Source organism: Chrysoperla carnea, chromosome 5 (genome assembly GCF_905475395.1).
Source record: "Chrysoperla carnea chromosome 5, inChrCarn1.1, whole genome shotgun sequence".
NCBI classification, from domain to species: Eukaryota; Metazoa; Arthropoda; class Insecta; order Neuroptera; family Chrysopidae; genus Chrysoperla; species Chrysoperla carnea.
The window spans coordinates 34,952,684-34,979,389 of NC_058341.1; the positions used below are offsets into that span (position 1 = coordinate 34,952,684).

The 26,706-nt window shown below is 26.8% G+C and overlaps 3 protein-coding genes across 6 annotated transcripts in view; 1 reads left to right on the forward strand and 2 right to left on the reverse strand.

Moving 5' to 3' along the window:
• LOC123299705 (probable serine/threonine-protein kinase DDB_G0282963) overlaps positions 1-8,838 on the forward strand; it is a 31,068-nt gene extending 22,230 nt beyond the window's left edge. For 2 of the 4 annotated variants that reach the window (XM_044882011.1, XM_044882014.1), the window contains exons 3-5: positions 4,013-4,918; positions 5,409-7,509; positions 8,684-8,838. In XM_044882011.1, coding sequence (XP_044737946.1) covers positions 4,013-4,918; positions 5,409-7,509; positions 8,684-8,745 — 3,069 coding nt within the window. In that variant the 3' untranslated portion in view covers positions 8,746-8,838. Of the gene's footprint in view, positions 1-3,079; positions 3,160-3,277; positions 3,391-4,012; positions 4,919-5,408; positions 7,510-8,683 lie in introns of those variants that run through there. The other 2 variants (XM_044882013.1, XM_044882012.1) reach the window with 2 other exon arrangements.
• A 10,693-nt stretch (positions 8,839-19,531) lies between these two features.
• LOC123299861 lies at positions 19,532-21,366 on the reverse strand. Its single transcript, XM_044882257.1, has 2 exons — positions 21,252-21,366; positions 19,532-21,094 (listed from the first exon to the last, which is right to left on the reverse strand). The coding sequence occupies exon 2, from the start codon at positions 21,085-21,087 to the stop codon at positions 20,170-20,172; it is 918 nt and encodes a 305-aa protein (XP_044738192.1). The 5' UTR covers positions 21,088-21,094; positions 21,252-21,366; the 3' UTR covers positions 19,532-20,169.
• Positions 21,367-22,100: 734 nt separating this feature from the next.
• On the reverse strand, positions 22,101-24,587 carry LOC123299859 (T-complex protein 1 subunit zeta). Its single transcript, XM_044882255.1, has 3 exons — positions 24,340-24,587; positions 23,709-24,196; positions 22,101-23,143 (listed from the first exon to the last, which is right to left on the reverse strand). Exons 1-3 carry the CDS (start codon positions 24,474-24,476, stop codon positions 22,176-22,178), a joined length of 1,593 nt encoding a protein of 530 aa, XP_044738190.1. The 5' UTR covers positions 24,477-24,587; the 3' UTR covers positions 22,101-22,175.
• Between the last annotated feature and the right edge of the window lie 2,119 nt (positions 24,588-26,706).

Below are 26,706 nucleotides of genomic sequence, written 5' to 3' on the forward strand. Positions count from 1 at the left end.
TTACCTGGACTACGGAATCTTTTCTTATGTGTATTCCACTTATACACGTATACACTTTTTTTTTTCTTCCAATGTAACAGTATTTGTTATTGTTTACGTTTTTTTGTCAATTGTTTGTTTTATTCTAAGAACCACAAAACTCGAGGTCAATACAGAAGTTACTTCCTTAGATTTGAAGCTAATTAACCGTGGAGTTATTGATTTTTATCGGCTTTTATCATAAAAATGTATAAACAAGAAGTATACAAACCTGTACATGAGTACAAGAGAGTTTGAACAAATAGTAACAATCGTCTGAAAAAAAAAGTAAAAAAGTGGGTTCTAAAAAACGTGTGCTTAAACGAACTGTTGTGTGTAAATAAATATTTTTAAAATGTTAAGAATTAGTGATAATTTTATTATTTTTCGAAATGGTTTTCAATGGTTTACTACGGTACTGTGCTTTGTTAATTTGTTTATTAAACCTCAAAGCGGCACTTACTCCTTACGAGAAAAATCCAAACGCATTTAATCAAATCCAGATTTTTTAAAGATTGTGGATTTTTTTTGTGTGAACTCTTCTCCGATTTCCAAGGTTTAATGTTTTTAAAAAGTCCAGTTCAAATTATTCTTATATTATATTTTATAATCAATTTGTTCCCAAAACTGTTTTTCTTGTTTGTAATCTAGAGAATAAACAATAAATAAAAATCGAACTTCGAAAAAAATTCCGGAAAGATGGATTTTTGCATGAATTTTCTTTTTGTGGTGCTAAACAAAATCCCAAAATTCCACGTTTTTGACATAATTAATTATCTCAGTTGCTCCCACACGTATTTGCACTTGTAGAAGATTCCAAGAAAACGTGTGCAAAATGTTTGGGTCCAATACTAACTTTCAGTATTGCTCCTGAAAGACGTTTTTGACATAATTAATTATCTCAGTTGCTCCCACACGTATTTGCACTTGTAGAAGATTCCAAGAAAACGTGTGCAAAATGTTTGGGTCCAATACTAACTTTCAGTGTTGCTCCTGGGTTCAAAAAAGTCTTGTAACTTTATTTAGCTTATAAAAGCACTTTTCATTATGAAACATATCCGCCTCTAGACGTCGGGTTGTTCTCATTCAAGGCTAGAGGATTCATAGGTTATAAGGACCAAACTGCGGTACCTCTCTTATTGTTTTCTAATTATTGTTCTGTGTTAAACCAATTTCTTCTAAAGAGACCCACAGTTTATGTAAAAGGTGTAATTAAATTTATAAAAATGGAGGTATCCTCCCATAAGATGCCAATACCTTTGAACAACATTGTATAAGGTATAACACAAATCTTACCAATAAAGTCAGTGGTCCATAAACTTGATAGTTAATTACATAATAGTAACTCATATTAGATAGGCAATTCGTAAACTGGTGAAGGCCAGATTCTGGATTGGGAACGTAAAATTAATTTTTTGTTAAATATTACTAGAAAATGGAGTTAAAAAACATCGTGTACTCGTGACAATTCTTTTACTTCATCAACCAATTTTAAATTAATATATGAATCGTTTCAAACTATTTTGAGTCGCAAAGTATGTAATATATATAAGGAAACTTTCATTTCAACTGGATATGTTTTTCTCGAAAAAAAAAGATAAAATAAGTTATTATTTAGATGTGGAATTAATATAATGTGATATTTTGGTAAATTTTATTTTTTAAATTGGATATAATTTCTTCATCAATATTTTACAAACCCTTTTTATTTGTTACATACATTTATTTGGGTTAACAATAAAATTCATTTATTTAATATGAAAGTGGTTTCCATGTCAAGTACATTATAATAAATTCATTAATTATAAATATGTGTAACAACTACCCATTTTTAGAATAAAAATTCAACTTCGAAGATTATGAGATTAACTAGATGTTAAGTCCTTCCGTCCATCTGAAAATCAACTATTAATAATGTAAATTAATGATGTAAGCTTGAAGAAAGAAATAGACCGGGACATACTAACTGAAATTTTGTGTCGAACATCGAATGCACTTTAGAATTTTTATTACTTGAATGATATAAATTGATGTCTGAAGTATTTTAGATCGTAACCTTGAAACATGAATGGTACAATCTAATTTTTTCGACATGCGGCTATACCATACCGTACTACAAATGAATCTTGTATATTACTTCTTTCTCCCGTTTTTCTGTTGGTCAGGGAAATCTTACTTATTCTTTTATCAAATTCCATGATTTACCCCTGATTTTGAAGTTTTTCGTGTCGTCTAATGACGTGACGCGATATTTCAAAAACAGGTTAATTTTGGACGGGTTATTAACTATGGACTTCAGTAGCAAAAATTACGTAAATAAATTTTTAGGTTGATCAAACAAAACAATTTGGCAACCTGAGTTTTGGATTCCTGAGCTATTTTGCACACTCAACTCTCTCCAAAACTCTAAATTAGACTCAAATAAAACTCTAAATTTGTGAATAATGATGCGCGGGGCAAAACTGGCTGCTCAGTTAATAAACACTTAGTTTATTGAGCTATCTTCAGGCACCCAGCAACCCATGTGTCTTAAAAAATAGGATTGTGTATATGTGGAGTGCTGGCTGCCTGGAGATATGCTGAAACTAATCGAGCCACAAGTGCTCAGTTCGTCCAAGCAAAATCAATGTGCTCCTTAATGCGATTGCGCATCAAAAACGCATTATTAGACCAATTAAAATTTAGAACATTTAAAAATAATTTGAATATCAATTTTGTTTATCCGATAATTAGTTTTTATTTGTACAAAAATTTAGCACAAATATTTGCCTCATTTTTAAACTCGATATTTTGAAACATGTAAAAACTTGATACACTGATTAAATAATCTTATTCAAAATGTTTTGCAAAAAATTGTTGAATAGATTTAATCCCGTAAAAAGAAAAATCAAAAAAATTTGTGAATTGTGTGATTATCCAAAAAAATAACGTGTTAATTTTATGGAAAGTTTTTTAAATCATAAAGTTTTAAATTCAAAAATTTTGTTTGTTTATATAAAAAAAAAAAACATTTTTATTTTGTAATTTTTAAAACGAAAAAAGTTTTTACGTAAGATGTTATTAATTAAATTTTAATTTCTTAAAAAAATAATTATTAAAATAAAGTTTAAAATGATCGTATTTTTCCTTTTAGGCGCTTCGGTATGCAACTTTTATGTTAATATATTATTCGAGTATATTTAGCAAAATTAGTTTATACCGTAAAAAATATTCTTTGTTCGCCATCTTGAACCACGTTATTTTTGAAATCATGGTATCTTAAATTGACTCTGAATATAGGACTTTTGTCGATACCTCAGAATGTTTGCTTCTAGTATTAATTTTAATCACAAACTCGTACTTTTAGAGCCCCTTCATACGGTAACTTTTAAGGTACGGAAATCATAAATATATAATCATTAATCTCCAATTTAGATAAATTTGTGTAATATAAAAATCGTGTTAAAAGTAATCAGAAAATTATGAGCTCTGCAATTCAACCCTGAATAGACGACCTTTTCTATTTACTGAGATATCGACAAAAACTTAACAGGGGACATCATTTTTATATTTCCTGGGTACAATTTACATTATACAGCGATTTTCATTAATTGTAAACTAAATAATAATTTAGCTTAAATTTTGAGTCTGTTTAGAAGTTTTTATCGACAATCCAGAAAATGTTAAGAAATTTTGATATTATGGAACAACAGAGACAGTGGGAGACTTGGGTAGTAATTGCTACCTTTTTCAGATTCCCCACGTGGGGGCAACGTCCTAGATTGATTTTTTAGAATAATACCATTTTACGTTAAATTTCGTATTATTATCTTTGAAAACTTTTTAAATATTCAGTTAAAAAAGTTAAAACGAAAGAAATTATTTCCCTGAACTATTATCACGTAAAACCAGTATTTACAGATTAAATTAATATAACTCCTGAAGTTGAAGAGTCATGTTCCGACTGTATTATTAACTTTTTAATACATGTACTAATTAAATTTTTTTGTTTTAGGAATTACTTCAACGAGCTGAAGCCGATGAACGTAATCAAAGGGCAACAAATGCCTCGGGCTCTCAAGTAGTACGACATTATAATACAGCATATTCACAAAGAAATCGAAATAAACACTCAAAAGAAACCTCAGCAGCTGAACGAAACAGTCACGGGGGCTCATTACAAAATCTATATCAAGTAAATGATCATACAACAAATCGTAAAGCACGTAAAAAATCATCGTCAGTAAGTGCTAGACAACGTGAAGGTGGTTCGTTACCTTCATGTAATATTGTACCACTGGATAAAATTGATAAAATCACATTCGAAAAACCATCAAAAATGGAAACTAGTCATGTACAAGCAGCCCATGCTTTATCAACAAAAAAATCTGAATATACCGCTATTGATATTTATAATGCTGAACCGGAAGAAACTCAAAGTCTGATTGCAAATGATGTATTAAACAATTATCATGAAAACGATGTCGAAATGAAAGATCTCAGTATTGAGAATGATACATCTATAAACGAATTAGATGTAATACAAACACAAATCTCACGGAATAATAATATACATTACACAACTCGAGCAAGCTTAGAAATACTTGATTCTAGAAAATCGAATAATAGTTTAGTTGATAATATTAAAGATTATTCATCTGCATATAAAGAAATTGATCAACGTAAAATTACGAATGGTTTTGAAACGACCCCGATACAATTAAGTAGCAATTATAATGCTGTTAAATCGGTTATGACTGACGGTCAAACTGATATTAGTAGTATACCATTTAGTCGAACAAAGAGTACTAAGGATTTAATTGTAAATCAATCGTCGAGTGTATTAAATATGTCGCAACGATTATTCCTAGATAATAGTAAAATTCCTATGTTTGGTGGTGTTAAAGATACAATTGATAAGGTAAGTAAATCTAATCCGCAAAAGCAAGAGCTTTGTACTTATTTTAATTATGTTGAAAGGTGAAATAAACTTCAGAATTTCAAAAAGCAATTTTACGCATAGATAAACAAAATGGTGTTCTTATAATATATTAACAGATGGTGCGTTATTTTACTCGTCGATTTTCTTGCTTTAAATTCTCAATTTAAACAAACAAATGATCTACCAGTGGCCAAAAATAATGCAAAACTATTATATCTCTTCAATTATTTGGACACTTAATCCTATCGCAGCATTTAGTTTAAAATTAAGAATTAAATTTCCGAGATGATCATCAAATTGGTCTCAGATTTATAAGTGAGAAAATCGAGCAGTGAAATCTGTTCCCATTTTTAACGATATTTATTAAATGTAAGACCTAAATTAACTTGAATTATAAGGACATTTAATAAGTGAATTTAATTATTGTTATAGTAATGTTAAATAATTTTTTTTTTTAAATAAATTTCAGAAAACTTTTGATGAAAATGGAAATGCTGTAAATATATCTAGTAATAACGAAGCACGTAAAAAGAAGAAAACTCAACCAAAAACCGATCGAAACGTAACAATCACAAAACCGGAATTATTCAAAGGATTTTGTGGTGATAAAGATGTTGATTCATTAGTAAAATTTATAGAAGCAACGAATAATGATAAACATCCAAATAAAAATAATAAACATGTCGTAAATAATATCAACACAAAAACACATAAAAATGTAACAAATTTTAGCAAAGAAAATGAAAACGAACGGAGTAGTAAAAAACGTTCAACGGAACGTCGCACAAAAGATAAGTCAGAAAAATTAAAAAAGTCTAATTCGTTAGAAGAAATATCAAAAACAAAGTTAGAAGATTTAACAAGTGAAAAGAATGATACTAGTAATGTTTCATTACGTCAAACGAAAAAACAGGCAACATTTGATGATGAAGTTTTTATTGACCATAAAGGTGATCGACATTCATGGGGAACGGAAGAAGGTCAACAATATTATTGTAACGATAACACCGCATCATCAGATGGTGATAAAAAACGCCGTGATAGCAGTAAATCAGAAAAATCAGTCAAACCTGACGTAATTAATACAAATACACCAGATATTATGTCCATCGATAGTATTGGGTCAACGGAAGCATCAGACTTTCAAATTGTCACGAAGAAAACAAAGAAAAGTAAGAAACGAAGAAGTACGAGTGGTGGTCGCGGTAACTTATTTAACGAAGAAGGTAGACGAAATAATTATTATCAACGAGATAATAAAAATAAATTTCAAGCGCATGATCATTGTGACAGTGACATGATATACTTAAATAACTTCCAAAACACATCTCCAGATCATCGACGTAAGTCCACATGTTCAATGCCACCATCAGATAAAAGTAATGATTCAAGTGATTTAGATTCCGTACATTCATTACCCGTTGAATCCACATCAATGAAAATGTGTTTACAACAAGTGTCTACATCCAGTGGGGGTACTCCACAAGCCTCGTATGCTGACATAGCAAAGATGGCGAATGTACACACATCAAGCACCTATTCAACAAATTACAGTATTGTCGATATAAAAAATGCTGAAAAATGGCCAACTGTAAGCAATAATAACAATAATAAAACTCCACCATCAAGTGGTGGAAAAATTCAACCAAATGTGATGTCTGTAAAAAATTACAATTTTCCCGACTTAATAATTGATAATTGTAGTAATGATACATGCAATTATTTTAGTTTAGATAATAAAATATTTCAAACAGTTACAGAAATTGAAGAGAAGCATTTAAGTGAAGCCAAACATAATTTTATAAAATTAAAGAATGGTAAAACGGATGTGTCATCAACAAATTGTAGGATATTGCAGGATCAATATCCTGCATTAGAAAAAACAATTAAAACGGATGTGAAAAATAAAAAAAATAATTCACAAAATAGTGACAAAAATAATATAAATAATAAAACTAAATTGAATAAAAATAATAATAGTTATAGTGAAGTTCCAACTGCAAATAAAGGCTGTGATATTGATAAAAAGTTATCTAATGCTACTAATGCTATAAACGCAACTAGTCAGGAACTAATATTACCAAATTCAAATAATAAACAACAACAAAACAATAATCCTACAACACCTAGTCATAAAAAAAGAAAGTCACATTCAGGGACCACAAACAGTAATACAAATCATAGACCAGCGGTAATTATTTTAAACGATACGGAAAATAATTCAAGTGGTATTACATTTGGTTTTGATATCAATGAAAAATTACTGCTTGGTGACACAGACAGTAATGTTGTGATGAACGGTGACTGTGATGGTGGATTTGATGTGGATAATAATGAAGTTATAGTGCCTACGTCTGCTGCAGTGTCGTCTGTCAGTAGTGCCTCGTGTAACAGTATAGTGACTGTTGTTGAACGTGAACAATTATCATCAACATCATCGTCTTCGTCATCACAATCAACAACAACGTGCTGTTCGACGGAAGATTTTACTGCACGGTTTGTTGCACCAACCAAACTCGAAGATACAATTAATTATAACCACGATAAAATAGTTACATTTGTAGGATTAGGTAAGATACTATTGTTTTATTCGTTTGAAATATAGAAATAGTTGATATGTACGAAAATGGATTAAAAAATTTGGAAATTTGACACTCATATTGACTGAGAAAGTGATATTTTACGGTAAATATTATACCTTCACTTATGATGGTACCATACGTTAAAAAACTGAACTATCATCAATTAATATCTAATTAAAACTCGACTACCAATTCAACGAAACTTTCACCAAACACAATTCAAGAACCAATCTGACAATTGAAGTTATTGAATAATATTTATTATCTTTGCAAACATCTAATTTTCGTCTAAAAACGGGATTTTGAGTCGTATTCTTGAATTTATTTCATGAAAAAAATAAAAAAAATGAAACACAATTTTCATTAAAAAATTGCCCGGCTGTGTTAACATGAAATCATCTCCGGAAGTACTCTTAAATTTTTTCGAATTTATTTAGAAACACGTCATAATATTAAATTACTTTTTATATGTTACCGTTCAAGTGTTAAATGTTCAATTGTATTTGTTATTGTAAACATAAATGATCCATTGGCACATGTTATCATTTCCATCCGTGTACTAAAAAGTGTTTGTAGATAAACTATAAAGTATTTCCAGCTTGGTATTTGTAGTTCCTATGCTTGAACTACGGTAAAACCCACTTTTCGACAGAATTTAACGAATTTTTTTTCACGGGCTTAGAATATGGCTTACTATTTAATCCCAGTTTCAGAAACTTTGACCGTTTAAAACACGAGATTAATTCCTTAGTTCCCAATTTTAAACAATTTAGCAGGCAGTGAAAAAAATTGGCCAAATCTGTCGACAAGTGCTTTCCTACTGGAAATAACCTAAATCCGAAGTGCACTTCATTACAATAAAAAAGATTTTAATGCAAAAAGTTATTAAGCAATTCAATAAAATTTTAGAATATTCTATTTTTGTTTTGCGATTCCATATTCTTTTAAGATACCTTTGAATAATCACTACTTATTGAGCTAAATATACCGCATTTTCTTCGAGTCCGTCTTTCAGCTAGTGTTTTCAAACTTGCATATTAGAAGTGTATAGTTTAATTACAGAATTAGTGCAGATTAATTTCAACTTTTCATGATCCCATAAATACATAATTTAAAATTGAATATTTTTCTAATAATTTATTTAATTAAACTTATTTTTCAGCCTGGGAAGACATTGTAAATCAACAAAATGGTGGCAAGGTACAATATTACAGTGGACAATGATCAAACCAATACTTCCGTAATAAAATATAATTAGCGACACTTTAGTTAAAAAAAACGCTGATAAAATAATATTAATAAAAATAGACTAAAAAAAAGTTAAATATAAAAAAAAACACTGTTCATTTATATAAATAAGATATCATCTAATAAAAAACTATGTTTAATGTCATGTAAAAAAAAATGTTTTTGATGATAATCGATCAAGATATATTTTTGTTGTAATTAAAATATTGTTTTGTGAAATTTTATTATTTATTATTTTGTTGCAAAAACACAAATTTCAAAAAAAAAACTATGAAAGAATTACAGAGGAGTGTTCAAATTAAATTTCTATGTTGTTTTCACTAACTACAGATAATTATCATTTTTCTTCTCATAATATTTTCTTTTTCCGTAAGTTATTTTTCATTATCTCTCACACACACACACACACACACACACACACACACACACACACACACACACACATAAGAGTTTGAAGTGCCTGTTTCTTAAATTTATTAATCAATTTTCTTGGAAAATTATTTGTAGGAGGACGAATTGTTTATACTCTACGAAGTTGGATCAAATATAAATTAGATTTTTGCAATAATAAGATAATTTTTCCCAAAATCTATCATAATAATAGAAGAGGGTTGTATTATAAACCAATTCAGCACAAAATTTTACAACATATCTTCTACAGCTTCTGATACTTTTTTTGAGAAGACTACAATTTTTTTTTATAAAATTAAAACCGTTTTTGTTTGAGATATTTGTATTCTCTTCGTCTTCTTACTTTTATAGAAACCATATAATTTTTTATTGACATGAGCTTTTTAGAATTAACTCCATTACTAAAATAGAACATCTCTATTTGGTAATGAATTCTGCATCTTTCGAAAGCATTCTAAGTCTTGGATATTTTTTGTTCAGTTTTGTAATAGTATATATTTTCTTTAGTTATATTGGATGTAAGTGAAAGTTTTTAAATGATTTCGAATCTATTTCTTCTTAATAGAATTGTTAATCGCTTGTGGACCAGATAATAAATTTTCATTTAATATTTCTTGAAGGCTTCTGAAACGGATTTTGTTGTTTTTATCAAATATCAGAATAATCCGACTTTCACTTTCTACTTCTTCGTACCAGTTATTTCTCCCGAACGACAAAAATTCGGATATTTTAAATATAAATTGTTGCTCAAACTGAAGAAATGTGTAATAACCAGGTCATTTTTGACAATTTAAATGTACATTGTACAAAACATACTAACATTCACGGTGCCAAAAGTAATTGATTTCCCAATTGCAATAATTCTTATAGAAAATCTATAATTCCACCGTTTATTTACCTTATAACGCTTAAAAATGCTTTATATAAATTCCATAAAAAATCTAGTTTATTTTTTATTTATCTTCGTAAATTTATGATTCGTTTTGAAGCATTTGAAATTTTTTTTACTTAAATATATCAAATTTAATCAATTTTGTTACTACTTATTACATAAACAAACTGCCAATTATTTTCGTATGTCTATTTTACTTTTAACTAGCGTGCAACAAATAAATGACACAGTTTAGAAAACTGGTGAGTGCCTAAAGTTATTTTTTTTCGTTTAATATTAAACACAGATTTGAACACTCTTCAAAAAAGATATATTCGTAAGACATTATATCTTTTGTAAATATAAGATCTTGCAACTGAATTAAATTGTTATCAATTATAATAGTTAAAAAAATTAATAGTGTTAATTATTCAAATAAGTTATTTAAAAAAAAGTTTTTATGTTGCATTTTGATCGTAACTTAACTTCTTCATACAAAACGAAAAAATAACATATTTGTGCATTAAATTAAAAAGAAATATATATTTAAAACAAAAAACACTTAAGTGCTTTCAGACAATAAAAATGTGTTATATAAATAAGTGATTAAAGTGTGAAACATTTAAGAAAAGCAGACGGCAAAACATGCAACGGCTGTTTAAATATTAAATTAATTAAACCTAAATTAATGTTTAATTTAAAAAATAAACTGCTGAGCTACATATATGTACTAATTACTACTCACACCACAACAAGAAAAAAAACGAAAAATAATTATAACTGCTACAGTATATAAAAATAAATAATGCTTTAATCTCTTCATAAAAATAATAAAAAATGAACAAAAAATAAAAAAATTATTTTGTTTATATAATAATATTATATTATATAATATATATAATACAACAAAAAAAAAAAAAAATTAAAAATATAAGAATGTGAAAATTCTCTGAAAATAGTATAAAACATGTATTATATTATTGAAAATGTAGTTTTTTAAAGTAAAAACAACATTACAAGAATTTATTTATTTCAAACATTTGAAATGTGTAAGGGTTTAAATCAATAATTTTTGTTGAATTATTTGATTAGTTTATTTAAAACGTAAAATTAATATAATATTTGTTGATAAGTAGGAGTGCTGGTTAAAGTAAGGCATATTTGACAAAACACAAGTTCAATTTTTATTATTATTTTTACTAATGCGGGATAAGCACTATTTTAGTGCACGCTGTTCTGTTCGAAAAAATACCCAATTGCCCAGATCACTTGGAAACAGCAGAAATAACGGAATTTATTATTCTTATCCCGCATTCGGAAAAAAAGTATGAATAATTTGTAAAGTTATCTACTGTCCATCTGAGAACTAACTCTTTCGTGGACAATAAATACTTAATCGCAATTGTTGCCCAATATATTATTATAATACTTAAAAGAGCATAGAATTTTATTCGCTGTAGAAGTGAACCTGTTTTTTATTAAGGCAAATATATAACTAAAACCACCATGTTAAATTTTTTAACTCTGTTATTTCCGAAACCAACTCGTTTTATTTTGTTAAAACAAATGTTATAAAAAAATAAACATCATAACTTTTAATGAAAAAACGCTTATTTTATACTTTAATTTCTGAAATTCATTTAAAACTATCTGAAAAGGCTTCTTTTTGAGGTGCTTGATCCAACGTGAAACCTTAATATTTATAAACTTTGTGCTAGTTTAAGGATTATAATCAAATTTATTGATTTTTTTTTAATAAATTGAACTTAAACTTTATCACGAAGATTACTTTGATTAGCTCTCGGATCAAATATTCTGAGCTATTTTTAGCTTTAAAATTCGATTTGGACGATATTTGACTGAACTATTTATAATAACTATAAATTGTTAAAGTAATTCAATAGGCTTATTGCACTAATCTTAAAATCTAAAAGAAGGAAATTGAGGTTTTTTTATACCGTATGCTAAATAATAATGCTGTGCCGAACGTGACATGGGGGGAGGGGAAATGAAAATGTCAATCTTGATCTTTACATTTGCATTCAATTTCTGATTCTGACGTTTTAGCATTTACAAAGCTAAATTGATTTTAAAAAGAGAATAAAGGTCAGAGCCAAATTCGTTAGAATTCACTTTTTTCCTCGACGAGGTTAGTTGGAAAAACTTAACAAGTTAAAATTCTCCTTTTAACAAGTTAATATTGTTCAAATTTAACAAATTTGCTTTTAGTCACGCAATATTTTTGCAATTGGCCTCTAAACTACTAGACAATTTTTTTCAAGTAAACTAATCAATCCACCGACTTATTTACGTAAAAAACGTTTTTTTTTTTTTTTTTTTAATCTTAAATATTTGATTTCAATAAAATTTTGTAATGTGCAACATTTACACGTTTAAAAGAAAACTGCATAATTTTTTTTTTATAGTTTTAAAAAGATAATTGTTTATATTTTGTTAATTATTTTTAGTGAATCGAAATACGAATGGTAAAAAAAAACAAATTTTATGTTGTTAAATATCCCGACGACTAATATGAATATCTAATTTTCCTAAAAATAAATACATTTTTAATACTATTTTTCAATTTGTATGTTGTTGGTGTATTTAAGGTGTGAATGTTCCAAAAAAGTAAAAAATAAAAATAATATAAAATAATTTTCATTTTGGGAATTATTTTCGTGTATTAGAGATTTTTTTTTAAATGATTGTATCCACGAGCTTTGTAATAATTACTGTATTTCATACAATTTGAATATGTTTATTTTGAAATAATAACTTTATCCAAATTATATGTGCGCGTGTTACGCACATTTTAACGTTTGAAGTCATGTAACGTAAAATAAAAAAAAATGTGCTTATATATTCGGACGTATATCATCAATTCATTAGAAGCGTATTTAATTTTTTTAAATCATAACAAGAATTTCTTTTTTAAGTATTTATTCTTTCACGCTACATAGTTTTTGGTACAAAAACTTATTTTAGCAAATTTTGTTCTTATAAAATTATTGAAGGCTGAGTTACAATCGATTATCATAAATAGTTAACATTAATCAATGATTTTATTGAAAACTTTACGAGTTAATCTCAATAATCTGACAACATTGTAAAAAATTATCTTAATAGCAAGAAAACTGGACTTTTTTTTAAAAATATTTATAGATTATTTTGTCTGAGCTTGAAATTTTGTGTGGCAGTAAATATTTGCGAACCAACATTTTTTATATGGATTCAATTACAGCTCTATAATTTATCAAAAAGTATGATATTCGCTTTAAATATATATAAAGTTGAACTAAAGCTCTTTTTATTCTAAAACGATCTCCCAGAATCCATTTTATAATTAAATGGTCACACTTCCAATCTTTTTGACGCTCTTGTGGTTGCTAATAAGCCGTATAACGCCGTGTCATAATTAGAATGTCAAATTATTTAGATTATCTTGTAATATCGTTTTTTACTGTCTTCATTTTTTAATACTTTTTTTTATTAAGAAAAAAGAAGTCTATAAACTCAAGCACTCACTATAAAAATAACTTGTTTTCATAGATTACTAAAATAATTTTGGATTAAATAATAATAATTTTCGACCTTTTCTTAATGAAAAATAATTTTTATAATTTTTTAAAAATAAATACATTCGACAACAAAAATGCTCTGATCATTAACAGTTTAAGTGAATGAAATTCACCTAATTAACAAAAGTGATCTGACTGATTATCGATTTTCTTCAAAAATTTTTTAATTTGAAGTAAAACATTATTCAATTTTAACCAACGAAAAAAGTTTGAATTTAAAAAATGGTAATGATTTGATTTTTTTTTTTTTTGCAAAATTACATATTTATAGACTGTTTTCCCATTTTGGTAATCTATAAAATTATGAATCTTTTTATTCTACATTCTTTCTTTTTTCTTAAATAATTGTAAAATAATTCAAATTGTAATGAAATATTTTTGTATTCGAAAAAAGAATAAAACATAAAACGAAAGTTATATTAAATTTCTTAAAATATTGTATGAAACCAAATAAAAATTATTAAAAAAAATAAAATAAAAAAGAGATTTAGATGGGTCCAGAGCTAGTAGACAAATTACGTTAATTGCTGTAAATATTACCTTATAAATATAATGAAATAAATATAACTTTCATAATAAATTTAAAATTAATATTTTTGTCTTAAGTATTTCTTAAAAATATTCATTTTGTTAAATCAAATAATTGTTGTCAAAAAATTTGTTTTAGATAGATATAAAAAGAAAATTTACTGTTTTTTTTTTTGTTTTTAAAAATCATTAGTTTTAATTATTATCTAATTAAAACAAATTATTAAATTTAGTCAATAAAGTAAACGAGACAAAGATATTATTTAATAAGTAAAAATAAAATAAATATAGATAAAATATACTTAAAGAAAATAAATAAAAAACAATATACTACAGAACAGAGTTATTTTCCCCTTAAGATATTAAACTGTCGATAAAATTCTAGAAATGTGAAATAATTTGAAAATACCGAGGCTACGACAAAAATTATTATTTTTATGAACCTAATTCAAACAAAACTCGATAAATATCATAACGTAAATCATAAATATTTCGCGTATTTGAATAATATGGATAATAAATGACGCCATCTTCAACATCCCTTCCCCCAATAATATATTAAATATCCACTCAAAAAAAAAATGCGACTCAATCAGAGTCTTCCCGGATCGATATCGATATTGCAAAATGTAAATTCTCGTCAAATAATGGTGTATTTTTGATATTTAACAAAATATTACTATGTTAAATTTTTTGTTCAAATAATTTTATTTAAATCCTCTTTTATTTTTTAATGATTCAAAATTATATTTCTTGTCAAGGTGCCCTTTAAATTCATTTAATGAAAATATACTGCTTTAAATGTCTCGTTATATATTTTGAAAAATTTAATAATACCAATCTGCTTGACTAGGATCATGCAAGGACTCTTGATGCAATGAACAAAAGGAAAATCAGCTTTCTGTATTAAATACGTAGGTTGTGTGGGATCAAGAACTTATATACAGCTAACCTTATAATCCAAAGGTATGCTGCTTAAAAAGAAAATTATTACAGAAAATCGAACTGCTGAAAAATGAAAGGAAATTCAGCACCTACTAGGTATTGATCTTATATTAAAATTTTATAGGCGAATAAAATTAGTTTATTTCAAGTATGTGGCCAAATTCTCTAAAAGTAAGCGTCTTATCAAGCATTTAAATTATTACGAAAAAAAAAACATATAATTATTTGTAAAGTTTTAGATTTTTCTAAATTTTGCTTACTTTTTGAATATTCAAAAATCTAAAAAATAATATAAGTTTTTGTAGACTAATAATAATAATAAAACATAAAATATGTACTGTAGATAGGTCTCCAGCACCTAGATCAAGGGGTGCTCTATGTCTTCCTTGAGAACCACCTGTTACCCGAAGGCGTGGTGCCTCTTGGTGAGCGATGCTATTTTAAGCAGAAGAAACTATAGGATTATGTCGAGGCCAAATGACAAGTATTTCTATTAATACAAGAAAAAGTCGAATCCGAAACTAATTTATCGCCAATATGTTATTATTATTTAGCATATCATTTTTGGGAATACAAATAAAATAATGATTGATCCTATCCAAAGTTAATTTTTAAGACAATCATGAAAAAATATTTATTTCATTTTTAAATTTTAATAGATTGAGTTAAAATTCCCACCGGTGGCCATTTTTAGTTTACTCACTGGGACTGCGTGGTCAACGAGTGGACACTTTAATAAGGTTTTATGTTGCTACCCAATTGATCGATTTTACATATCAAAATAGTAAAATCAAGCCTGGGCTCAACGTATAAAAAAATTCCCCGACAAAATTTTTTATAATAGCCAATTATAACATTTCTTGACGAAAAATGAATTTTATCGATAATTTAAAATAAGGCTTTTTGCGAGTATAATTGCTAAGTCAGAAATAAAAAAACATAAGAAAAAAATCAAATTGATAAAAATAATAAATTAAAACAAAAAAATTATATTATAAATAGATATTAATAATTATTGCTTTCAAATATTTATAAACAAAGAGAAAAAAATATGGCAATTGAAATACGTTTGTTTTCTTTTATTTTGATTCACACAATTTTCATTTGTTAATAAATAATAATTATATTAAAAAATAATGAATTAATTTTATTGAATTTTGTTATTTTTGCATTAGTTAAAAAAATTAATATTTTTTTGTGTTCTTTTTTAATTCTTACTTTTTTTTATTAAAAACTGGAAAAGTAATAAATATTATTAATCTGCTTTTGATTTTTAGAATATGATTTCAGGATTATCTTAATTTTGTATATAGGCTCTAGGACCGGCGTATTATTTGCAAGTAATTTCGAACCTAACAAAATCATCTCAAACCTTCAGAATGACCGTTCTGAATGACTGTGTTAAATGAAACGCTTGATCCTAAACTTATTTTTTTATTTTTTTTTTTTTATATTGTGATCATTCCAATCTGTTTATATATTTTATTTATCTCAGTCAGTTTACATTTTGCACCTTTTAAACATACGAAACAATTTTTTTTGTTATCTTCGTATGATCCATTGTATTCATTCATATATGATCAAATTTTTCTAATTAGAAAAGCCTTTAAAAAAATTAATACATTTTTGAGATAATTAGTTTATGAACCTTAAATATGTAAAAAAATTATACAAATTAATAAATTTAGAAAGGAAAACAATGGAATGGTCTCAAATCTTATACAAATTTAAGTATGTAACTTCCTAGATATTTTCTGATTTGGCAATTAGTACATGAAAAATAGTTTTTTTCTGAAAAAAAAAAGTTATTTCCCACATTAAATTTTGGTTTTAAGTTTATTTTAAAGTCTTAAGATTTAAAAGTTTATTGAATTTATGCCCATAAAATTATAATTAAAAGAATGTTACATTGACAGGGATTTTCAGTTATGATTAATCAAGAATATTCACTGACGAATCGTTTATCTAATTTGACATTTAAATAAATTTTCTGTACTTGCACAGTCTCAGACTATTTGAGGAGTAGTGGATTGGGACGGGCTAACGCACTTAGGTTTGGCAAGGAGCCGTTATGGTCTTCTCGAAGAATCTCCACGTAACCGCAATATAATATTGCATGTTAATATTACAGTTGATATCGGCCAACTGTAGCCTTTCTGGCATCGACTATTCTAATTATTGCAACACACATGTATGGGCGAAATAAATACAAAATATTCAATGAGTTCTGGCCCGAAACATTGCAGGTTATGAGTTTGATCTCCGTCAACATATGTATATTTTTTCATATCTAGTAATATTGTTTTTGAGCAGGGCTGATTACAGTTACTTATATCTTTTAGCTTCTATAATCGACTTTTCTCCACTCCAATTTTAATGAATTTATTAAATTTTTAAATCTTAGAATAACTATCAAAATTTTACGTTTTATATTTTTTTTCAGGCTAATTATTCTTTGGTCAATTTTTCCTGTACTAAATTTTTTAAAGCCATTTTGTATTTTCAGTAAAAAAAAAATGTAAAAATTGTGATTTTTTTAAAATTTAATTATTTTTTTTCAAATATTCTAGTTTTTAATAAAAAAAAAATGTATTAATTAAATAAAAAATAAATACAAATATATTTATATTAATTTTAATTCTTGACTAAATAATTAATAATTTTAAATTCATATTTCTTACATCAATATTTATTTTAGAAAATAGAAAAACAAATTTTTATTGAAGGCCTATTTTACAGAAAAACAAATTTTCTTTTGAACATAATTAAATTATTTAGTCAAGATAATACAAAATATAGTATTTATATTACCACCAAAAATAAAATAGCAAATGAAAATTCCGTTGGTAAATATTTAGTTTTTATTTAATTCAGTTTTTTTTAATCCCCGAAAAAGAAGCAATAAAAAATAATATATATTTTCAATGAAAAAAATGTCTGCTATCGTAATTATTTAAATGTTATTAATTTAAATACAATAGAAATAAATGCTAATTTTTCTTTCTAAGTAACATTATAAAATGAGACATTAAAAAAAAAAACAGATCTATTATGTTTTAAAAATGCTGCTCATACCTACAGACAACCCCATAATTGTTATTTTCAATAGTTATGGATTTAAAAATAAAATCAATGTTGCTTATGGCACAAGTTTATTTGTTTACAAAAATAAAAATTAATGAACAATTTATATTCTTGTATCTGTGGATGCTTCCAAAAGAAGAGTCCCTTTCATTGAATTGAAACATGTAGAAAGAAAATATACAAGAGAATGTTTGATAATCGCTAATATGTTTTCTTTTTACTTGACAACTTTTTATTCTATTCTTCATATCATGGAATTTTAGAACATAAACATCAAATTTGGTTAATTAGTTGAAATCGATACGAAGTTATTTTGTTCATTGATTTTTTTGAAAAACCTTAACTCAGTTCCTTTTTATTTTATGACATTTGTAAATATTGTCACTACATTTGTCTTAATAAAAACTAAATTTATTATGAATTTATGATTTAGTACCAAACAAAACTGTTTATAGCCCAATTGTTTATCGAGAAATTTAATTTTCTGATGAATATTGAGGCTAAAAAACTGAATTTTAGCCCCTTTATCACCTTGCCTTAACTTTAAATTGCTCTAATTTCGAATCCATTCATCGTCCTGTTAAAACTTTTATTTTAGCTGTTGACTTCTTTTTACGAAAAAAATTACAGACCATTAAATTACAAATATTTCATTTTGCTAATATTTATTGAGAAGTTTTTTGTGTAAATCTCTTTCGATTTTGCTTAAAGAGGATGATGCACGAATAAGTAATTTTCAAAATTTCAACATTCTACTGCAAATGCTTTTTGAGTTATGTGAGATCAAAGATAATAACAGGTTCACAACTTAAAAATTTTTTCCCGTATTATATTTTCAAGTAATAAAATGTTTAATTTTTTATTAAATTTCGAATTTGGTATTATTAGTTTGCGGAAAACAGAAATAATGAATGAAAAAAATATGTTCATAATTTTTTTTATTAAAAATCTTAACAATTTTAAAAACATTAAAGAACCAGCTTTTAAATACCTTAAAATTAGATTTGTGAAATAAACGATAAGTTAAAAGATAAAGTATGTAAAATTATCTTTTAAATTTAATTTGTTATCTACCCTTCATTAAAATTAGTAAAATGTTAATAATAATGAAATGATGGAAATTGTAAATTGGTTCGAAATAGTCAATAAGTTAACGAAATATTAATTAAAAACAAAAAGGTGAAGTCAGTTAAAAGTAACTTAACTAAATATTTTTTATTAATCGAAAATCTGGTCAAATATTATTACTAACTAAATTTTGGAAAGCTTTTTTATATTGTGAATTATTCTTATTAATGATTCTGTATTTAAAAACTACAAGTTAGGTGTATATTTTTAAGGGCTAATATTGGCAATGATTTTTAAAAAAAAATTTTTTCATTTTAATATTTTGTTGTAGAAATTCCAAGGTTAGTAATTTTTCCTCAATGTTTTTATCTTTTTTAGCTATAGATCTGTCATATCATAGATCTGGTCAGAAGCTTTAAACTGATATTATCTGCATTTGCAACTAAGTCACTGTGTTTTAAGTTTTTTTTTTTAATTTTATTTATTTACAACAAAATATTAAAATGAAAAACAACCATTTTTTAAAACATTGCCAATATTAGACCAGAAAGATATATATATAATTAAGTCTGCTGGTTGGAAAGCAAAAAGTGATTCGAGCGACGAATGTTGTTTCGCTAAATCATTGCAAAGTATCTCATACATACATGCGGGAATCTCATACATGCAAGAACATAATTTGCACCTAAACGCTTATCTCCGTTTTATTCGATTCATGAGAAAAATTGAGAATATAAGAAAAATAAATTTTTGAGCACAGCAGGCTTAAAAATAGAGAATGAAGTATACAAGTGTCAATTTTCTTTTATTGAATTTTAGTCATCGAACATGACCTTTAGCTAGTTTTCATTTTTTATGAAGTTCTTTGAAAAAAATTATTTAAAATAAGTATACTTGTAACGTTGCTTTAAAAATTTACATTATTCGAGTTTGTGTGGTGAATTCCCAATCAATATGAAAATCTTCGTGTGGATGTTCAGGTATAGTTATTTGCTCTGATGAATTCGTACTATTAAACTTGTCCAATTCGATTTTAAATTTTTCAATTATGGTTTGGAATTTAGCTGGTAATGAGCACAAATTTTGATTAATTGTCTCAAAATTGGTAATCGCGTCTTGAATTTGACCTTCTTCCATGTGTTTCAAAATAACAATCAATTTTTCAATAACAGCATACTTCAAATGGTTTTCTTCAGAATTTGATAAACCACATAATTTTTTTAAATATAATTCAGCAGTAGCCAAATCAAAATTATCAATAGATATATCAATTTTGTTATTACAGAAGGTTTCTGCTTCATTTTTCAATTTTTGGATCATTATTTTAAAGTTGTTTGGTAAAGAGCTTAAATTTACATTGACTGCATCAAAATTGATTGCATCTCGGATCTTATCATTTTTTATATTTCTCATAATAACGTTTAATTTTTTCAAAATATCATACTTCAAACGATTGGCATTCGAATTTGATAAACCGCATAATTTGGATAAATATTTTTCAGCCATAGCCAGATCACACTTAAAAATGCAGCTATTAACTTTATTATTAAAATAGGATTCTGCTTCGGATTGTGTAGATCCTAACATATCGCCCGTTGAAGTATCAAAGTAGTATACATGATTTTTTGAATTTTCAGCTGCAATACTAGCGATACCGAATGACAGAGAACCAAACAAGACATGTCCTAAGGTATTATAGGTGACACCAAATGTTATTTTTGTTACATCATTCGTTATATTTGTTTTTTTGTAGTCTTTTATGTTACAAAATGGTGATTCCTTTTTTATTCTTGCCTGGATTTTATTTTGCTGATAATCGCTTAAAGATGACATTATTTATCTAAATTGAAAATAAATAAACAAATTTTTAAATAATTATAACTATAAAGTAAGAGATACAGAAAAAGTTTCCGTTAATATGTAAAAACTTTCAAAATTTATTACATGATCGGCATGATATAGCTTTAAAATTACACTTGAATAAATTATAATATTACCTTATTTACTTCACCAAAAAGTATTCCTTATTTATTTCAATAATCTATGTTAAAACTAATTTAAAATTTGTTGTTAAAAATAATTTAAATGTTGTAAAAACAAAGTTAATAGTTTAAATTCATTGTAATGACTGAACCATAAAATAATTTGATACTAGACTAGAGGTTTGAAGAGTTATATAACTGAATAATATGTTTTCGAAAATTTCACTAATATCTTGTAAACAAGTGCAGGCGCTAGAAACTTTTCGTTTTAAATTAAATGCGATGCGAAGACATCAAACAATAAGAAACAGTCCAAAAAACAAAATATGAGGTGCCAGCTTCATAATTAGGCTCAAATTCAAAATCTAAAAAATTTATTTATCTAAACTATGAAACACCTAAATTATATTCAAAATGGAAAGGGCGCTTTTTCTATCATTTATGGATACTAAGTACCTAACTCCGTGGTTCCACATTTCCTTTAATACTTCATCAATTTTTATAAATGTAGTTATGTCCAACGATTCGAAATGGATTACTTACTAAAAAGTAATTTTAAGTTTCACATTCAACGAAATATTTTTAATTTTAGAAATGTACGTTTGGTCTAAGTATCCGGTATATTAGTAGTAATGGATGGGGGCTGTGTAGGCTAAATTGTATAAAAAAGTTTATTGCCGCGACAAAGATTCACTATTCTCAAACAGGAATAAAGGGAAAATGAAAACCAACATTTTGTTATAAATATATTTATTGATGAAAGACAAAATTATTTAAATATAATGTGTAAAAAATTACAAAGAACTAAAGCTCAATTAAATTTTGTTTAAAGCAATGAAATATTTTGAGTAGTAAATGCAGAATAATATTAATTAGCTGTGAGTAAAAAACAAAACGCAGTGAAAATAATAAATCGAAAACAGTAAGTAATTTATTTTATTAACCTTTTAAACTACTCATTCCAGCTCTCATAATTTCATCAACAAGTAAAAGGTTACTTGCAATAACAGAGCAAGAATTGATAATTTGTTTTTTAACTACGTAATTATCATAAATTCCATTGGTGACAGGATTAATTGGCTCACCAGTAGCCAAATCCAATCCTACAGGTGAACTTAAACGAGCTTCCTCTTGTAATTTCACAATCGTATCTTGTGCATCGTAACCTGAATTTACTGCTAATACTTTTGGTATAACAAGCAAGGCTTCTGCATAAGCTTGAATTCCTAAACGGGCTTTTCCTTTAACCGTATCCTTGAACTTCAATAATTCATTATTTGCATGAATTTCAAAAGCTCCAGCACCGGGAACTAAAGCCTTGTCTTCAACAGCATTGTTGATAGCACGTAATCCATCACGAACAGCATCCTTAATTTGAGCCAAAGTATGTTTGTTTGGTCCTTTAATAAGAATTGTTACTGATAATGGATTTTTGCATTCTTCTACAAATGTATATTTATTTTCTCCTAGGACATGTTCATATACAACGCCAGCAAAACCGAGGTGTTTCTCTTCGATATCATCTAAGTGATTCAAAGCAATTCCACCACAAGCTAAAGCTAAACGTTCCATATTACGCCTCTTTGCACGACGTAAAGCCATGATTCCAGCTTTAGCTAACATATCCAAAGACATTGGATCAATTCCTTTTTGATTAATTATGACGAAATTTTTATCAGTACCATCACAAAGTTTCTTTTTAAATTCAACAATTTTACGTACACGTTGATCGATAAATTCACGTTCTGCAGTTACAAATTTTTCACGTTCTTCAGATGTTTTGTAGAAAAATGACGAATTTACCTCGGATTTTTCGTACTCCATGCTGACGTTACATGTTAAAATGTAAGCGTTAGTAAGACGTTTTGGCATATCAGGATGACGGGAACCATGGTCGCAAACAATACCTTTAAAAAAGTTAACATTTTAAATTTAATTTAGTGTTTCATAATGGACTTCGTAAAGCTTTACAAAATATCTTTAAATTAAGAAAGATTTTATAACCGAAGTGTTTTAAAATTAGAGCTAGGAGTAAGTAAAACTTTAAAGGAGCTTTTATGCTAACGTAATTTGATCGACTATATTTTGTCCTTTCTTTCATAAGTAAAAGATTTCTTAATTAAGGAAATGTAATTTCTTGAAATGACGATAAGTACTTTCATCTGGTTGAATACTTCACGCCAAATACGGAAGTCGTCACTTATAAAGTAAAAAAAAACAAGACAAATTATATCAATCATACATAATATTCAAAACTAAATTCATTGAATTTATTCGAGGAACTGAATGCTCTATCGGGAACTGCCTGTAAAGTGTGTTGAAGACAATAAATAATAAGAAAATCATTGAGATAAATTGTGGCATATAAATTGTGTTTTATGGAATTTTTCTGGTATTTTTTTGCATAAAATATTCAGGGTTCTTTAAAGGATGTTTCAATTATTCTAATATAATAAACAAAAAAGGTTATACCTTTGATTAATTGGGAATCAGTAGCAGTTTTATGTTGCATTTCCATAATTTCTACCATATGTAAATCAACTTGGTTATCTTCTTGTCTAATAGCCAATACAGCATCAACACAAACTTCTGTGAGAACGTCAGCTAATTTTTGATGAACTTTAGTTCTCAATGCTGTTCGAGCCACATCCAATAATTGATCACGATTGATTTCAATTGGGATTTTAAATTTGTCTAAAATTTCCATTGTTTTTTGACGAGCTTTATCAAAACCTTCTGTAATAATTCGAGGATGTAATCCTTCAGAAATATATAAATCAGCTTGCTTTAATAATTCGCCAATAACAAGAACTGTGGAAGTCGTGCCATCTCCAGTAATATCATCTTGAGCAGTGGATGCACGAGCGATTAATGAAGCAGTTGGGTGTTGAATTTGCATTTCGTGTAAAAGAACGTTACCATCTTTAGTGATCTTGATATCACCAGCTCCAGAGACCAACCTAAATTTGCAAAAAATGTCTTTTATAGTTATTAGCGATGTTTTATTTATTTTGAAGATAAATACAAGATTAATAGTTAATTACGAAGGAAATTTTGTAAAGTAACAGTGAAAAACGAATCATGTGTATGTAGGCGTACTCACATTTTCATGGTGCCTTTGGGTCCTAGGTTAGATTTCATTACATCTTGAATACCTTTTGCTGCTGAAATATTAACTGCTAAAGCTTGAGCTGCTCTTGCAACCTCAGCTTTGGGATTTAATAAGCTAATCGCTGCCATTTCAAATAACTTTTACACAAAATAATAAAAATCTTTGCACGTTTTATTAAAAATTGGTAATATTCTAGACAGCCGACAACGAATTGAATGAATAGGGATTTTTTGTTTAACAATCACATTTTACATCCATGTCAAAAGTAATACATTTGTATTACCAACTGTGAAAAAAAAAACTTTTTGTCACCATTTATTTTCAAACAATGTGACTCATTCAGAGCTAACGTAATTTGGCCCCCTACAAAATTTTTTTCCGGTTAACACAGGTTAATTAATTATATATCTTTTTTAATCCATTGTTCATCGCTTGTTCTTCATTGTTTGATCATTAAAATTATTTGTTCGATCGTTGTTTATTTATTATTATTTATTTATTAAACAATTATTTGTCATTAAGTTAGCCCCTCATACTATTGATTTCCACTTTTTACTTCCTTAATCAATGTATTTTAAGGAATTATTGATTGTTCGTTTATTATTAGCAATTGTTGGATTATAAATATTTCAAATTAATTAAGTATTTATTTTTTTCATTGTATAAAGAGGAAAAATGGAAATCAATATTATGGGGGGGGGGTGCTAACTTAATAACAAATAATTGTTTAATAAATAAACAAGAATCGAATAAATAATTTTAATACTCAAACAATGAAGAGCAAACGACGAACCATAGACTAAAAAGGATTATAATTAATTAATCCGAAAAGAAATTTTTGTGAGGGGCTAAAAATGATTTTATAATGTATAAAATATTCATTATTCATTCACATTTATTTTAGGTGAAATATGTACCGATATATTTTATAATAAAATATCGTTTTTATCAATTTTTCTGCTTTAATTATTATTATTCAATATTATACCTACCTTTATCTTTTATCCGTTACATCGATTTCAGGAATATCAAACAGCGAACCTACATTTTTAACAAAATATTACTACAATTATTCATTTATAGGTAAGTTTATTGAAAAGAAGGTAAGTAAAAGGAAATACGGAATGGCTAAGTTTAATAAAAAAAGGTCAATAAAAGAAAATAAATACTAAGTTTAAGAAAACAAATTTATTGAAAAAAAGGTAAGTAAAAGGTATCTATATTACATTATTGATGAGAATAATATGTCAAAGGTGGAGTAGTGGCTAGCTGAGTCGCCTCCGGTAACAAAGTATCTCGGTTCGTATCTAGCATCGTCTCGATTAAAATTAAATTTAATAAGTTATTATTACGAGATAATGTCAATTTTTTTAGATAATTGTTATGAGAACCAAAAGCGTAAAAGTAAGAGAGCAAAGTATATTTTATGTTATTTTAATTCCCACCCCCTGACAGAAGAGTGATTTATGACATAAGTAGGAAAGTGGGACTAACATAATTAATTTTTTTTTGTGAAATAACATGTTCTCCTATTACAAAATCTTAAAAATTTCATTTAACAAGAATAAATTTTAGCTTGTACAACCAAAAAAACAAGCAGAATAAGTATTTTTTTAATATTTTGTAATAGGCGAATATGTTATAAAAAAGTGGGATAAAATATATAAAACATGTTCTCCTGTTACAAAATTTTAAATTTTAGTCTTAACGAAATTGTTTTTTAATTTTATAAATACAAATTTTAATATTTTGTAATAGGAGAATATGAGTTAGATAAACTATATGACATGTTCTCCTATTAAAAAGTTTCAAATTTTAGCATTTTTAGCTCCGCGATCTTAGCACCTCATGTGCGGAATTTTGATTGACCAATTATACCATCTGAAAAGTCAGAAATTGGTCATAAAAGGTCAGTTGGTCTCATTAATTGGTCAGCATCAGAAAATTTTTTATTAAAGATTGAAAAAACTCCACCTATGCGCGATCGGGAAGCATTCGCTGATAATTGGTCAGCTAATATAAATAATTGGTCAGTTTAATTTTATATTCAAAAAATAATATATAATTTAGAAAAAATTATCAATTTTTTCAACATTTGTACTAGGAGAACATAAGTGGGAATTAGTAGTTCCTGATAAGGAGAAAGGTGAGTAAGTGTTTTCACCCCGAAAGTCTAAAATTTTATTTTGGCAGAAAGTTATTGGTCTGCCCACTAGAGGTCACACTCACCAAACACGGGTGTGCAGACCACTAACTTTCTGACTTACGAGGTGACAACAATTACCTTGCTATCAGGTACTACTTATTCCGTCCGTCCTTGATGTTCTCCTAGTAGAAATGTGAAAAAAATTGAAGTTT

Coding starts and splice junctions, on each gene's coding strand:
- LOC123299859 (XM_044882255.1), bottom strand. CDS start 24,476: ATGGCAGCGATTAGCTTATTAAATCCCAAAGCTGAGGTTGCAAGAGCA. Junction 24,197..24,339: donor CCCAAAGGCACCATGAAAAT/GTGAGTACGCCT, acceptor TTGCAAATTTAG/GTTGGTCTCTGGAGCTGGTG. Junction 23,144..23,708: donor TGATTCCCAATTAATCAAAG/GTATAACCTTTT, acceptor ACTTTTTTAAAG/GTATTGTTTGCGACCATGGT.
- LOC123299861 (XM_044882257.1), bottom strand. CDS start 21,087: ATGTCATCTTTAAGCGATTATCAGCAAAATAAAATCCAGGCAAGAATA.